Source organism: Microtus pennsylvanicus, chromosome 5 (assembly GCF_037038515.1).
Source record: "Microtus pennsylvanicus isolate mMicPen1 chromosome 5, mMicPen1.hap1, whole genome shotgun sequence".
Lineage (NCBI taxonomy): Eukaryota > Metazoa > Chordata > Mammalia > Rodentia > Cricetidae > Microtus > Microtus pennsylvanicus.
The window spans coordinates 93,340,680-93,357,217 of record NC_134583.1 but is presented as its reverse complement, the minus strand read 5'-3'; the positions used below and the strand labels follow the sequence as shown (position 1 = coordinate 93,357,217).

At 44.2% G+C, this 16,538-nt stretch overlaps 1 protein-coding gene across 2 annotated transcripts; it reads left to right on the top strand.

Annotated features, from left to right (window-relative positions):
* The first annotated feature begins 1,730 nt into the window (after positions 1-1,730).
* Positions 1,731-14,781, top strand: Ms4a1 (membrane spanning 4-domains A1). 2 transcript variants are annotated; one of them, XM_075973538.1, is made up of 7 exons: positions 1,731-1,853; positions 6,473-6,646; positions 7,088-7,207; positions 8,593-8,652; positions 10,118-10,354; positions 11,421-11,522; positions 13,102-14,781. In XM_075973538.1, exons 2-7 carry the CDS (start codon positions 6,488-6,490, stop codon positions 13,318-13,320), a joined length of 897 nt encoding a protein of 298 aa, XP_075829653.1. In that variant the 5' UTR covers positions 1,731-1,853; positions 6,473-6,487; the 3' UTR covers positions 13,321-14,781. The 2 variants fall into 2 exon arrangements, with proteins under 2 accessions (XP_075829653.1, XP_075829652.1); XM_075973537.1 differs by having other exon boundaries at positions 1,770-1,853; positions 6,476-6,646; positions 13,102-13,455.
* Positions 14,782-16,538: the final 1,757 nt, after the last annotated feature.

The following is a 16,538-nucleotide window of genomic DNA, read 5'->3' as shown; positions in this document are numbered from 1 at the left end:
AGAAAATGGAACTTAGGAAAAGATACGAAGGTTAGGTTGCGCATCCCTGCCTGGACAGGACTCTCAAAGGCTATACATCCACAAGGCCTCACCCTGCTCCCACATGCAATACACTGAAAGGCACATATCTCTAACCCACCCACTGTGCCTGGACACAAGCTGCAGGTCTCACAGTCATCTCCAGCCTGGAGAGCCTGGTTTGAGCATATTCTTAAAGACCTTAATTAGAAAAGTTAGCTCCCATTGTGACCATACTGAGAAGTGAGCCTTAAGTGGTGATTAGCCATAAGGGCTCTGCCCTTACAAACGCTAACACTGTCACCATGGAAACCAGTGAGTACCCATCCCCCAATCCCTCCCTGAGTGTGTGTCTCTGGCCCTCAGGCCTTTCTCACTGGGATATCAGAGCACAAAAGCCCTGTCAGGCAAGGAGCCATTGACCTTGACCTTCCCAGACTAATAAATTGTAATAAGTCTTTGTTATTTATAAATTTGCAAAAGTTTTGGCTCTTTTACTGGAGCAGCACAAACAGACTAAGGCATTACATCATCATATCTACTGACACACTACAACAGATACACGCCCAAGAATCTCTAATGGCCGGGGGACCTGCCATTTTCATGCCCCTCACCTGAGTGTTCTGAGTGGCAGTGTGTTCTCTACCCAAACAGCAGCTTACCCCACTAACAAACTACTTCAGTAATGGAGGGATGACCCTTGTATGTTCCACCAAAACCAGCCTCCCCAGAAACGCTTCTGCTCAGTGGTCCTGATTATACATCTCCGAACCAGCTTAAACAGAGGGGGAAACGAGAGGCGAGAGAGAGGTGAATAGCCTCAGATTAGTTAATATAGTTCCTGTGTGTCAACCCTTCAGATTAAGTGGGCAAAGTTACCTCTCTACACCTCTCTATCTCCAATGAAATAAAGTAATTGACAAGGAAATTAAAAATTATTAAGAAGCCTAACATATGAGCATATGTATATGGAAGAGAGGATAATAATATCCTTAAGAAAAATCTTTTATTCTCCTCCAGATATTTAGAGTTTCCCCATGCCACCAACTCGCTCCACTTACCTCCTTGACCTGGCACTGAACTTGGCCATACAGCTCCAGGCAATACTACAGAGAGAGAGGGCAGCAGGAAGGTGGAGGAGAAGGGTGGGCTCATATGTAAACGTGGCATTTCAGTTCACAGCACCCGAAATAGAGCTTGCTTGCCTCACGCTTCTGGGTGCATGTGCTATGGAGGCCAAATTGTATTTCAGGCCATTTCTGCTAAATTTGACACAAGATTTACATAGCCCCCTAGAACAGCGTATGCACAAATGAGAAATGTGATTGAAAGGCGACAAGTACCCCACTCCCAAGTGGACCTGCTCGGGGATTCTGAGTCTTTGCATGGGTGCCTCCCCACCTGCTCAACCCTAAAAGTGAAGCGTGAAGGTAAAGTCCATCCCGAGCAGCCCATCTCTGGAGAGTTTCTAGCGCCCTCCTAGCCCTTAGGGACCCACCACCCACAGCTGCTTCCAGGGTGGTGGCTGTAGAACTTCTTCTAACTAAGGTAGCATGAAGCACAGCCGACAGGCCCCAGGGGTATTTTTTCAAGAAGTGAAACCTCCCGGTAAGGCACAAACTTTTTTGTATATCCTTTCTATCAAAGCAAAGTGATTGGATCAAGTCTCAAGGTAGCAGAAGCGACTAATTTCCTGTCACCTGGTGTCAATCAGAGGCACCAGCCCCAGGCCTGGTCTATCTCACCCATCTTCAAGTACTTGAGATAGGAGAAGCGGACAGCTGACTCAGCCGTGTCTAAACCGGCCCTTGAGCCTTGAAGACTTGGAGATCCAGGTAAGGAATGAGCTTGTTCTGTTTAAATGACTGGAAAGGGAGGTGGATGAGGAGAGTCATGGTTTGAGAGACTAGAGAGCCTTTCAGACTGGGGTGGTCCTGGCGAGACTTTCAAAAAGGGCAGCGTGATTTCAGCTGTGGTGATTTCAAGGCTGGCTGTGCCACCCTCCCCCTAACTGCCGGCCTCTCAGAATGGCTGTAGGCAATGGGTGGTGAGCAGAGGCCAGCACAGGTAAGTCAGAGGATCACCGCAGGAGCCAGTTTTCTGAGGGAACCTGGGCCATCAGCCTTGCCAATAAGCCAATGGTCTGATTCACAAGACCGTTTTTTCTTGTGCTCTACCAGGAAAGGAAATCAGGATAAATCCGCAGGTGATAGGAGACGTAGAGAAAAGGCCCGTGTGTGAGCAGTACTGCAGTTGTGGAAATAGTGTGGTTTTGCTAGTGCCTGAATATGGGAGGGAGCTGAAGGAGCAAGAGTAAAATCTGCCTCCAAGCCTGAGTGTGTCTGTGCACTTCCATGCACACACGTGGAAGATGGAGCTTCATGGTAGATGCCTTCTTCAGTCACAAGACAGGTCCCTCACTCAATCTGAAACTTATGAATTCGGCTGGACTGGCTGGCCAACAAGCTCCAGGGATTGGACTTTCTGCACTGAAGTTACAAGTGCATGCTACCACAGCTGGAGTTCATGTGGATGCTGGGGGGCATGCTACCACAGCTGGAGTTCATGTGGATGCTGGGGGGCATGCTACCACAGCTGGAGTTCATGTGGATGCTGAGACCCATAGTTAGATCCTCACGCTTGTGACACATGACCTGAGCCATCTCACAAGCCCCCTCGTTTAAACCTCTTAAGTCTGAGCAGTTGGCAAAATAAAGTGACCCAAGGCACTGTGTCCAGAGAAGGCCTTTTACAGAGAAGTTTCGGTTGAGCGGCAGAAACTGGTTGAAAAAATGTGAGCGAGGAGGAAGTTGGGGAAGTGGCAGACAGCAAAATCTGACAAGCTGAAGTGAAGAAAGGGGAAATGGGGTGGTAATGGGGGACCTTGCGAGACTGTTAGATGGGAGGTTAGGGACTAGGGAACAAGGTAGCACATTTTGTTTGGATAAGGGCCAGGAATAATTATTCCCTGAGTATTTATTTCCTTATCAATCGCAGCACATCTTATATTATCCTAATTTTACAGAGGTCATAGATGTGCGTGATGCCACAAAAGAGCGAGAGTGGGTCCCAGGAAGAGGGATTTCTGGAAAGAGCAGCACCTGGTGGGAGGGACTGGGCTGAGAGGGTTGAGAAGGGAAGGTGTAAGAAGATTCGCCTGCAGCCATAGGTGCAGGAGGGAGGAAGAGTCAGTAAAAAGCTGTTCTGAATGGAAGGAGGAAGTTGAGGTTGGGGGCGTCAAGCATCTCAGCAGATGATGGAGTTATTGGACCTAAAACTTATTATTCAAACCAAAACCATAGAAGAAGCTGTGATATATTCAGGGGAATGAGAAGGTGATGTCTCCAGAAGTCAAAAACGGCTGTGGAAGAAGCTGTGATATCTTGAGGGGAACGAGAAGGTGGTGGCTCTGGAAGTCAAAAGGGCTGTGGAAGTTGCAGTGGAGGGATAAAATGGGACGGTGTGTGAGCAAATCAAGTCGTGATTTCAGTGCCAGCATTTTTCGCATTTGTGAAAATAAAGCCCTGTGTCGTCACATTTTGACCAATGTGGTCAGTAACCTCTGCTAATCTATCAGACAATCTTTTCTGTGAGCTGGAGTCCACTGAAGCCATTCTGTATAATTTATTTTAATGATAAGGCAAAGGTGGAGAAATCTACATTTGTGGAGTACATGGACCAGCTCGAATTTCACGCGTTTCCACTGGATGTAATTTTCTTGCACCCTCTACGGCGCCCCCATGTGTGTGAGAAGGGGGAGGTGGATAATTAGCACAAAATCGTATGTCAGTCATATTTGCTTATAAAATAGTATTTTGTAGTAATATTTATTCAACACTTTGGAGAAATAAAGTTATTAGAAAGATACTATTCTAACAGAAAGACAAAATGTTCTTCTCTCCATTATTGCCAAAAGCCCATACTGACAGCCCCACTAAACCCTGCCCAAATAAAAGGTTTATATCAGCAACAACACAGAACCAAGACTTAAGGAGCCTCTGGAATTACAGTGCTAGTCCAGTCATTTTCATCGCCCAAAATAATTTATGATCTTGTACTTTAAGTCGCCATCACTAAAATTAGTCCCCTAGAATGGAGTTAAGTGAACTTTAGTTCATTTCATAGTTGCCAAAAGATACTGGTAAAAATTACAGGGACCTCTATGCACCCACTAAAAGGAAATGCAATGCTTACTAAAAGAGAGAGGTATAAAAAAAAAGCTGGGGAAAGCACAGCTAGTATCCGTGGGGACACAGTACACGCTCAATTAAACAGCTACAGTCATACAGTGTAGCCTGGGGTTCACAGAATGAGCATCGGTATCAATGGCTCCCCAACTGCGTATAAGGTCTTTGCAAAAGCATGCCCCACATCCAGGGACAGGATCCTTATTTGTGATGAGAGCAAACTGGTTTCTGAGATTTTTCTAGTTCTAGACCAGAACTCATTTTGGTAAGTAAATAATTTTTATTTTGGTTGGCAGTCTCGTGAGATGGTTTGTGGCATGAAGCAGATTCCCCTGGGGCCAAGTGACATCTGGTAATTTAGAACAGGAGGAAAATGAAGTGAGAAACTCTTCCCTAAAGCCCATGCTGCAGACAGCTCATGTTCTGTATCACTTTAGGTCGTGTAGAGTGTGCATATTTTGAAGAGAAAGGAAGAGAAACCAAACTGTCCCCCACAGGAGTCAAAGCAGTGAGTCATGGACACTGCAGTTGACAAGTTGAAGGATTTACTGTAGATCATTAGTAATCACACATAACTTGTCGGCCTTGTCCTCTCCTCTGGAAAGCAGAGGCAACGATTCATCCCTTGTTGCCTCTACTGGGCTCAGAAGAGATGTCCCAGATGAGATTTCCTTGTAATTATAAAACTGGCAGAAGTTTAAGAGATTAACTCCCCAGCTCTCCAAGACATTAGCGTAAGTCTCAGGAGCCCAGGTAGTCTTAATTCCCAAGGCCTGTTTCACAGCTTACAATCAATAAAGATGAGCCAGAGGTGTGGTCCTAGAGAAGGAGATCCAGGGCACAGGAAAATATCAAGGGAATTCATACATGTGGTTGACATCCAATAGTAACCAATGGATGAATGCTCCCAGCAAACAGCATGTGAAGAAGGCTGGATGGCCTTAGCCTGTCAGAGCTGGGGAGAATGTGGTTCAGCACCTCATCGCCTCAGAAACAACTGTGAGCACTAACAGACGACACTCACTACCCTCTTCCCCTAGGCACATATACGCACTCATTCTTCAGAATTCTATGAGAAGGGTACTGTTCTCACTTTACAGATGGATAAAGTGGAAACTACAGCTCAGAAGGATATGAAAAGAATTACAACAAGGCAGCTGATATTTATTAAGATGCGCATGCTTTGCATAAATCTATCATTCCTTCAATGCTTACTGAGAAGCTTTAACATGAACATTATGTTAGCTGCTGGTCAAGAGGCAACAACGTCATTTATTTCTGTAGAGAGAAGACTGCAATAAATGAGTAATTTGCCATAGTAATACTTGGAATGTGGTGAACAGAGCAAGATGCATTGAGGCAGAGAGAATATGTAAGAGCATGCGTGATAGGCTGAGGGTTCAGACAAGGCCTCTGAGGATAGCCAATGTTTAAGCCTGGGTGAAAAAAGTCACACGAACATAAACTGTCACCATCTATCTCATAGAAGCTGTGAGACAAGAATCATTACCACTTCCAGTCTAAAGTTGAATAACCTGAGACCCAGAGAACTTGTCCAGTACCTCAGAGTAATTAGAATTAATGTTTCAGAGCAGACAGTCTGACTCAGGGGTTGTGATCTTACGTGTGACGACAGAGCATTCTTGATGTGACCTGCTCAAAGTCAGAGTTGGAGGGAGAGAGAGACCTAGAACCATCCCTTCCTGACTGTAAGGACAGTCCTTACCATAATCAGGCATGACACCTATGGGCCACTATGCTGTTCAGAGACAAATAGATAAACAAGTCAATAAAAAATATGTTTTGCAGAAATCATAAGAAAAACACCAAAGGAGGGACCAGCTGGACAAACGCACAGATCAGGGATGAAGTTCAGTGATATTTTCCTAACGTTCACAAGGCCTTGGCCCAAGCACCAGAACAGACAAAAACCCATATGAACATAAATTCATATTTGTTATGGGAGTATAGCTCATTGGTAGAGTAACTGACTGCATAGTGGTTTGGGAACATTAATATGTGTCCAGACATGATTAGCAGGCATGCTAGCTCAGACTCCTGGGCCCGTATGGCCTTACCTGAGATAGACCCTCCAGATCCTTTCCTAGAGCATAGGGCTAGACCTTGCCTCACACCTGAAGCTACTAGGAAGAAGGCATGCCTCGGTGGCACCATCAAGAGAACACTAAGAGAAGTCTTAGGTGGTGGCAGAAGATAAGATTGCCCAAGACTCTGACATTGATCTCACCTGACTGTTTTATTTTCAGAAGTTTGGGAAGAGAATGACAACACCCAGAAACTCAGTGAGTGGAACCTTCCCAATACAGTCTACCAAAGGCCCCCTTGCCATGCAGCCTTCTCAAACGGCGAACCTCAGGAGGCCCTCTTCGCTGGTGGGCCCAACACAAAGGTTCTTCATGAGAGAATCCAAGGCTTTGGGGGTAAGTCTATTCTCTTCCATTCCACGCCCTGGAGACGCTCTGGCCTACAGATGCTAATGCTTCTGACTATGTATAGAATTCAGCCTACCTTGAACAGGCAGATCTAAGTGTGTGTGTTCTTTATATCTCACACAGTGGGCTGAGCCAGAGGGTACAAAGGGAGTTACTCCCTGGACCACTGCAGGATAATCTTATAGCATCTCTTGGCTTGGAGGTTAAGGGTTTTCCATTTTGGTTCATTGTTCAAATTCCAGACACATCTGTTCTTTGGAAAAGCCCTATGTGGTGGGAGAGAATGAGGAGACAAAATTCTTGGCAGTGTTTCTGCTCCACTTGGTACCTTTGCATGGTCTCTAACCCGGTCTCAGGCTTCCCACCTTGCCTTTGACCTCCACCAGTGATGGGCGCAGTTCACCACCAGTGCTTTTCTTCTCTCCCCAGGCTGTCCAGATCATGAATGGCCTCTTCCATATTTCCCTGGGGGGACTGCTGATGATCCCCACGGGGGTCTTTGCGCCCATCTGTCTGAGTGTATGGTACCCTCTCTGGGGAGGCATTATGGTAAGTTAGGATCAACAGCAATCCTTTGTAAGATGTTAAAGGAGGGGAAAAGTTCAGGAAGATCTAGATTGTTTCTATGTTAATGAAGATGGACAGGAAGAAGGTTATGGGGTTGACATAGCCAAGTGAGAAGAAGGCAGACTACACCACGTGGCTCATGTGGTTGAGCATGGCCACGCTTCATGTGGACTCACAGAATGGAGCTCTGCCAGTTGTTCCCAGGGAAGGAAGACTGCACAGAGCAGGGTCTCTCCACAGCTAACTCCAGTAGGGTAGGAGACACCAGATATTTGTGTTTGGGAAGGAGGGGAGATATGGGAACATCCTAATCACCTGCATCTCACTACAACTTGTTAGTTACTATGGAACCTGATGAAATTATTCCCATCCCAAATAACCCCTCTGTATGTCTAAATACAGCAACACTCTTCTGGGCTACTTAATGTTCATGTTTCACAAACGTATAATTTTGTGTGTGCCATGAGGCTACGTAGTGTTTATTCTGCCAGGACACTTTTCATGGCTGTGTCCCTCTAAGGGTGAGTCCAGAAGTGAAGCTTTTCATGACTGTGTCCCTCTAAGGGAGTCCAGAAGTGAAGCTTTCAGAATGAAGGAAGATTGGCTGTAAGCCCTTTCTGCACTTGAACCTTAGGAAAGGGAGTTGAGAAATAATCACTATTACTTCCTATAGTGGCCAGCGTTTTGGTGAAATGTATATACTCAAGATAAGTATGGCCTTATGCACTACGTTAAAGCTGTTAAATCACGATGACCCCAAAAGAACATTTTCACTTATTACAACTAGAGAGATGGGCTGGAGAGAAGGCTCAGTGGTTAAGAACAATGACTGCTTTTCCAGAAGACCTGGGTTCAATTCACAGTACCCACACACATAAAATAAATAATAATTTACTTTTTATTTTAAGGAGAAGATTAAGTGTTTTAATTCACACTGACATTCTCTCCTACCTATGGCTCCCAGACACCAGTCCTAACTGTGTTTTAAAACTAGTCAAATTAAGGAATAAATCATGTTACTGAGGGTGATTTCTTATGTTTCCATTTGATGATATGGGCCCAAAGGGTTCTCACTGACACAGAAGTTTGAATTCTGTCTCTCTTATTGTCTTCCTAAATAATGGTCCCCTGAGGTTGAACAGTACAGAGTGGGTATGTGAGCCTGAATAATAAAGAAAAACAGCTACCTAGAAATAACTTAATGGGATAAAATTTGATATATAGTTTAATGAATGCTACTGAAAATGTAGGTGGTTCCTTCCCAATAAATCATCAGTGGAAAACAGTGACCCTTTTCTGCCTTTCCCCCTCTGCTCCCTTTTCCTCCCTCTCCTCTTCCCCCTCCCTACCCACCACTTTCTTTGCAGTATATTACTTCGGGATCACTCCTGGCAGCAGCAGCGGAACAAACCTCCCGGAAGAGCTTGGCAAGTGATCGCATGGCTTTCCCACACACCAGACACAATGGCTACTTTCTCCATTGAAAACAAGTCCTGGGGACCCTTGAAGAGCTTAGCGATCATAGATTCTCTAGGAGCAAAGGATCCTACCTCATTCTAGTTATGATGCAACTTTCTTCATAAAAACTACAACTGGCATCTGCCTTAAGTCTAGCCATAGCAAGAGAATCCAAGGCAGAGCTCAGAAGACAGCACTTACAGTCTTTCCAGGCTGGGTCCCCTGTAGAGATGATAGACCTGACATATTCTGAAAGAAAGTCATTTCTCACCCACACTATTTAGGAAAATGTTCTGATCCATATGCTTGAGTCAGGTTCTAGCTAAGTCAGAACCCTGAGTAAGTGAATACAGGGGTACCCCTGACTTTTCACCCCATGAATGGAGGGACTAGTACTGACATAGGGGATCAAGATAAAGATGAATGGGGTGTTGTGTGTGACAGGACGGTGGAATCTGTAAGGCCTACAGTGTGTTCTCATCCTTAAGGATTCGTTTATAGCTTCTTAAAAACAAGTAACATACAGAATTCCTAAACCTGGATGGGGGACCAGATCGCACTACCAAATTTCTCTCCAGAAAACTCTCTTAACAATACCTTCACTTGCTAACCTAAGTCACTGTGAGCTGGTAAGGATCTCAGAGGTTTGGGATGCCTCTTCTCTATACACAGTCTGAAAATTTCAATTTAGGGGAAGAGACAAAGTGTTTACAAATATGAAATCCAAACAAAACTACCAAATTGCCATTAATAGGTCATGTAGCTAGGAATGAAATATGTGTTTCCTGAAACAGCCATCAATAATGCCATACCATCATGGTACTTGGCATGGGATATGTCAAACTTTGATCACCCATGCAGGACAGAGCAGTCACAACCACATCCTCTGGCCTGCGTATTGAGAGACATCTGCCCTGATGGTATTGGGGGGAGACAGCTGACTGGGGGTGACATGGTCAGTAGGGAGTGGAGCATTATTATGGCCGATGCATATTTTTTAATGGATGGTACAAACCTAGAAGGTTCTATCTATATCTGCATCAACCATCTTTAGTCATGATATAAAATTCTTCTTATCCCTCTGCCCACTGCCTCACTATGCAAAGTGATAATAATCTGGATGCTCATTAAGTCTTACTGCACATCTGGGGAGATGGGGACAATGAAAGAAGTTCAGGGATACAACATGAGGGTAAGGGACCGCTGGAATTATGGATTCGATATTGGGTGGATGGTGATTGAATAAGATGAGAAGACTGGAAAAGAAGGGAGAAGGAGGCTAAAAGATGTGTCTCACAGTGACAGAGAGGCTAAAAGCTATAGGGAGAACAGAACCAGAATTCAGGTGTGCCGATGGCAGCTGGAACCCCACACCCAGCTTTAGGTTTTCTGAACAGAAATGAAATTGAATTAACAAACCTGCCTCTGTTCCAGGTCAAAGCAAAAGTGATAATGAACTCTCTGAGCCTCTTTGCTGCCACTTCTGGGATAATTCTTTCAATCATGGACATACTGAACATCACAGTTTCTCATTTTTTAAAAATGGAGCGCCTGAATCTTAGCAAAGCTCCCAACCTGTACGTTGATATCTACAACTGTGAGCCGGCTAACTCCTCCCACAAGCACTCCCCATCTACGCAGTACTGCTACAGCATGCAGTCTGTGTTCCTGGTAAGCACGGAAGCGGGCTCCTCAGGAAGAGAACTGTGCTATGTTTTATTATGAACATCAACTCTGGGTCCAGGTAGTCTGTGTCTGCTGTTTTTCTGAATGTGGCTTTGGGCAAAAACCGTCCTCATAAACTGCTTCCGTTTCTCCCGCTGGAAAACACAGAGAGTAAGAGCGATACTGTGTATCTCCTTGGGTTGATTTGAGAAACTAACTAGTTAGCATGAGCAAGGCACGTGGAATCATGGTACAGAAGATGCTAACTGTGAATTTATTATTTCTTCTGAGAAATGGGATTGCTGTGTAGCCCTGGCTGGTCCGCTGCTGACTATTTAGCCCAGACTAGCTTCAAATTCGCAACAATGCTGCCTATTCCTGAATGCTGGGATTACTGGCATGTGTCACCACACTTTATGTGTTCATCATTCATCATTGTTAATATCATTGGTGACATTAATATTATTATTAATAAAAATATGGAAGAAATGCAGTTTAAAGAGGAAAGGCAATGCATTTCCCAAGTGTTGTGGAGTTTCCTTGGTGTGATATCACATCCTCTAAAGCTGATCCAATTTCCAGGATCTCATGTAATCCAAGCTGGCCTTCACATTACTGTGTAGTTAAGAACGACCTTGAACTTCTGATCTCCTTGCCTCCATCTCCCCTTGTGCTGAGTTTGCAGGCACCTGCCAGCCTACCTAGTTTACACAGTGGGACTAGAACTCAGGACCTCAAATATGCTGGGCGAGTACCCTACGCATGAGCTACCATACCTGACCAAGCTGACAGAATTTAACGTGGGACTCTTTCTTACAAAGAATTGATTCTTCAGTTCCCTAAGCCCACCTTACTTTCTTGCTGGGTTTGGCACGTGGGCTGTAAAAAACACTGCCTTTGGTAGCAGCCATTCCCCACAGCGGTTCAGCTTATTCGCCTGAAGAACTGAGCTGAATTGGCGCTCACCGAGTTCCCGGCATCAGGCGTCAAGCGTCAGGCGTCACTGAGCACCAAGCACGCCATCTACCATCTGCCGTCATCTCATCTTTGCCTCTGTTCTGTTGGTTTCCAGGGCATTTTGTCAGTGATGCTGATCTTTGCCTTCTTCCAGAAACTTGTGACAGCTGGCGTCGTGGAAAACGATTGGAAAAGAGTGTGTTCCAGATCCAAACCTGTAAGTTGGAGTTACCTGTCCACATATTTCTAGAAAATTAGTATCTATAAAGAACTGTTTACATAGAATAATCTGACAAAAATTTGAAACTAGGAACTTCATTGGAATAAAATGGTTTTATTCTGTTTCCGGACAACAGAAACGACCAGTAGTGGCAGCAGATGTTTTGAAGGGTAGGTGAGGCTCTGGTCAAGCAGCTCCTGCAGTTCCTCACACCTGCACAGTGGGCCTGCCACCAGCTTTCCTTGTCCTTCTTCAGACTCCCACTCCCCCCTGTCTTGGTTACTGTCCTATGGCAGTGATAAGAGAGAGCATTTATTTGGAACGCATAGTTCCCGAAGATTAGCTAGAGCCCATGATCATGGCAGCCAGCAGACAGGTGTGGCTCTGGAGCAGTAGCTGAGAGCTCACATCTGATCCACAAGCATGAGAGCTAACTAACTGGAATGGCTCTGACTTTTGAAACCTCAAAGCCCAACCCCAGTGACACATCTCCTCCCACAAGGCCATATTTCCTAATCATTCCCACAGTTCTACCAATCACAGAATAAGTATTCAAAATTTTGAGCCTACGGGGGTGGGAGGGGGCATTCTTACGCATACCTTGATTACATGCCCCTCCCAACTTAATCTGTAACGTGGATGGTTGAAGGCTGGAGGCCAATAAAGTTGCTGCTTCTTGGATTTTGCAGTGCTCCCCTCTCCCCCCACCCTCTTCACCTCATTTCACTTCCAAAGCAATGTATTTCAAAGAGTCTCCAAAGCTGGGAAATATGAATGTTCCAATAGCAACCCTCTTATAAACTTCCTCAAAACTACAGACTGTAAGACTTAGCTTATAGTTTCAAACCCATCACTGATTCCTTCATTATACAGATGGGGAGACCGCAGACTGAGACTAACTTTCCATCATTATGATCACTAATGGCAAATCAGTTCTGGAATACAACTCCTCTATTTTGGTGTTATTTTTCCATGTGGTATGATTATTCTGGGAAAAATGCCAAATGCCTGAAGTCCTTAACAATTAACTCAGACTCGATTTGATGAGAATTTGCATGTCCAAGTAGCCAATCCTGGAATCTGTTGGAGGGAGCAGGGCCCCTTTCTGTCCCAGCCACCCAGCTAGCTTACACTCGAAATAATCACACAGAAACTGTATTAATTTAAACACTGCCTGGCCCATTAGCTCTAACGTCTTATTGGCTGACTCTTACATCATGATTTAGCCCGTTTCTATTAATCTATGTATTGCCATGTGGCAGTGGCTTTCGGGAGATTCTAACCAGTGTCCGTCTCCAGCAGAGAATCCATGACTTCTCTCTGACTCTGCTTTCTTCCTCTCAGCATTCAGTTCTGTTTTTCCCACCTACCTAAGTTCTGCCCTATCAGGCCCAAAGCAGTTTTATTCATTAATCAATGAAAGCAACACAAGAACAGAAGAACCTCCTATACCAGGCATCTATAGTATATGGCTAATTAAATGAAGAACATGAGAATAAGTTGACATTTGAATATACATAGAGTGTTAGGAGGCATGTCAAGGGTAAATGTCAAAAGGCATTTGTTTGTGTTCTAGAATGTAGTTCTGCTAGCAGCTGGACAAAAAAAAGAACAGACGATTAAAGTGAAAGAAGAAATCATTGAGCTAAGCGGAGTATCTCCCCAACTAAAAAATGAAGAAGAAATTGAAATCATCCCAGTGCAAGAAGAAGAAGAAGAGGAAACAGAAGTGAACTTTCCAGAACCTCCCCAGGAACAGGAATCCTTGCCAGTGGAAAATGAGATCTCTCCTTAAACGTTTTTCCTCTATAAGCATCATCATTTAGAGAGCTTCCAAGACACATAGTTCCCCCCCCATCCTGAGGTCTTCCACGTCTAGTCTCCATGTTTCTACAGCTTATCTTTGCATAGAGAAGCCACATCTAGCTCTCCTTCCCATTTGGAGAATGTAGCAATTGTAGCAGACTGCGTTGTCCCTTGCTTGCATGCGAGTCTTACGAGGGCAAAAATCCTGCAAGACTCCTCATCCACCTTTCTCTGGAATGGGCATTTTCGTAGTGGTCTCGAAAATTTTTCTCCATTTTTCCATCAGCAGCTGCAGCTGAGGGAAAGAACACACAACTGTCCCATCCACCTCTGAACTCTCCGATTCTACCTACAGTTTTGGTGGAGTCCTTTCTGCATTGCTGTCTTAGGGAAAATAGAAGCAATGATGGAAGGGAATGAGGCACAATTTTTTCAGGGGAAAGGTCACTGTGGCATGTTTCTCAAGCTTCTGGATCCCATTTGGAAAGCTGCAAAAGGCAGTAACTAACCCTGTCTCTGTACAAACAGCAGACCTTACACATAAGCGAGTCTCTGTGTCTTAACTTTGTCCGACCCCTGTTTCTGGGCTTCTGATCACATTGTTTACCTCCTTGAACCCTTTAGCCACGAGAAGAAAGGATGGTGTGACATAACGGGTACCCAAACCTCACACCATACACAACAGCTGTGCTTACAGTTCAGAGGATAAAACAGTTTACAGAACACTTTCATGTGATCTCTCACGACCATGAGAAAATCCCTAGCACTATTTTACAATTGAACTGAAAATAGGCAGCAAGCCAATGCATCCTGACCCATCACACCTAATAGTTGTAAGGACGTGACTCAGACCAGCTCTTCAAATCCTGATGATGTTTGAAACGACCAAAGTATTTATACCCAATGTCTGTACGGCTATGAGCCATGTGTTGAGTCATAGAAGAGTCAGAACTGAATTTGACACCAAGTGAGTATAAACACCTAGATACTTACAGTATCAGAAAACCAGTCAAGACATTAACGTGCAATCAGCTGGCAAGATATAAGATGTAGATACTAAGCGCTATAAATAATCTTAGAAAAAACATAGTTAAGATGCCAACTCTCAGGACACCCTACTTTTCCACACTCCCTCTGTTCATGTGCAGGGAGGCTAACACCTGACCTAGAAACACTGTCAGCCTAAGAAGATCTTGCTATACCCTATCAGTCAGACGCCATGATCAGCTTGCTATACCCTATCAGTCAGATGTCACGATCAGTTTGCTTTGAGGCATGATGGGTATATGGACAACTTAAGTTACACTCCTCAGAATATTCCCATTTTATGAGCAGTTACTGGTGGGAGGTACTTCCTGTTATTACAAAGAAAACGGAAGTCGAATATTTCCCCTTGTGAAGCCTTCCAAACAAGCTCTAGATGAATAAAACTGTGTGTGCACAGCTGCAATGGCTGAGTCCACTCTGTGTATTTCCTTACTCGTGTTATCAGATTCTGCAGCCTCAGTTTGTATTGAAAACCAATCTGTGTTAGAATAGAGACACACGAGGCATACTGAGCTATCCCTACAAGCCTCACGCATGCTCCCAAGGAAGTTATTCATCCAGTAGATCATTACTAGTTACTGCTCCCTCTTGCAAGCCACAGCATGATTCTCCACATCCAACACATAGAAGGTGCCCCTGCCTAAATTAAATAATGCGGCAGTGGCTGGAGTAAGGGGAAGTGAGAGGTGAGGAACAGCTGAAAATCTCTAAAAGAAGTATTCTAAGTTTCCCCCCTCTGATAATCATCATTTCCTTAAGAACTTTATCCATTGTTAGGTTTCCAAATAATCCATTTTTACCAAATTCTCTTTATGGGATAACTTTAATGTCTATTTAAGAAGAATGAAAATTGTTGCTGACCTCCCCTCATGAATCCTCTGTCAATGTAGCATCCGATAACATTCCCCAATGGTAGACCTGTTTATCAAAACAACAGATATTTCTCTAGCTTTAAGTTAGATTTTCCTCTCAATTTTTATTTTTGTAAAAACAATTTTGTAGCCATAAAGAACAAAAATTTTTTTTAAAAAAAAGAAAAGTGAGTTGCCTGATATACCATGGCAGATACCCATGGTAGCCCTGCCTTATCTGAAATGATGGAGGAGGAGCAGATGGGGAGGGGTAGGGAAGGGGAGGTGGAGGGGGAGCATGGTGGGACTTTGACTGGGATGTAAAAGAAATAAACAAAAGAAGCCAGTTACACCTACTGACTAGATACCCATCAGTGGAGAGGTTGCTTGGCTCCATTGTTTAGGGACCAACTATTAAGCAGACGAGTATCAAGGAAGGAGGCATGAGGTGGCATGAAGCTGCTCACCTTGGGGCAGCTGGGGAGCAGAAAGACAGCTGAAAAGGCTTGGGTCCAACAGCTCTTCAAGGGCATGCCAAGCTTTAGCAGCGGATGTTTAGAGGGGACTTAAGAGCCAAACCATAACGTGATAAGGCATAGCTGTTAAGAAAGGTATAATTAAAAATAAGACAAAGACCTTAACTTCAAAAATGTTAGTGCTTGATTGAAGACAATAAAATGTATACAAAGATAATGAGTTGGACTCCAGGAAAACACGGTGGAAAAGGAATAATCATTTCAACAAATGATCATTGGGACACATGATAGCTACACACAAAATAATATAAATAGATAAGCTGAAAGTTTACCTCATACAGTATGAAAATAACTAACTCAAAATGGATCAGAACCAAAACTGTAAGAGCAGCCATTAAAAAATACCTAGAAGAAAAATACAGATTTAAGATTTGTGACCTTGAATTAGACAGCAGTTTCTTAAATGTGATACCAAAGTAACAAGCATCCAGCAAAAAAGCCATCATAAATTTTAAATGTTGTGATTTTTAAATACTGTCATTTGACTTATGTGTGCGCATGTGAGCCTTTGTGAGTTGATTTGTAGCACACATGTCACGTGTGCGCTGGAGTCTGCAGAGGCCAGAGGGAGGGGTGTCAGGTCCCCTGGCACGAGAGACAAGTGGCTTTTAGCTGCCACATGGTGCTGGGAACCAAACCCCGGCCCTCTGCAAGAACAGTTAAACATTACTAACAGTTGAGCCACCTCTCCAGGGCCTAGAAATGTTCTGACTGGAAGGACACAATTTTCAAAAGTGTAAATACAACCCACATAAGGGGAAAACACTTACAAA

Excerpts from the sequence above, each read along its gene's own strand:
- Ms4a1 (XM_075973538.1), top strand. The coding sequence starts at position 6,488 with ATGACAACACCCAGAAACTCAGTGAGTGGAACCTTCCCAATACAGTCT. Across the intron at positions 7,208-8,592 it reads CTCTCTGGGGAGGCATTATG|TATATTACTTCGGGATCACT; the intron begins GTAAGTTAGGAT and ends CTTTCTTTGCAG. Across the intron at positions 11,523-13,101 it reads TGTGTTCCAGATCCAAACCT|AATGTAGTTCTGCTAGCAGC; the intron begins GTAAGTTGGAGT and ends TTTGTGTTCTAG.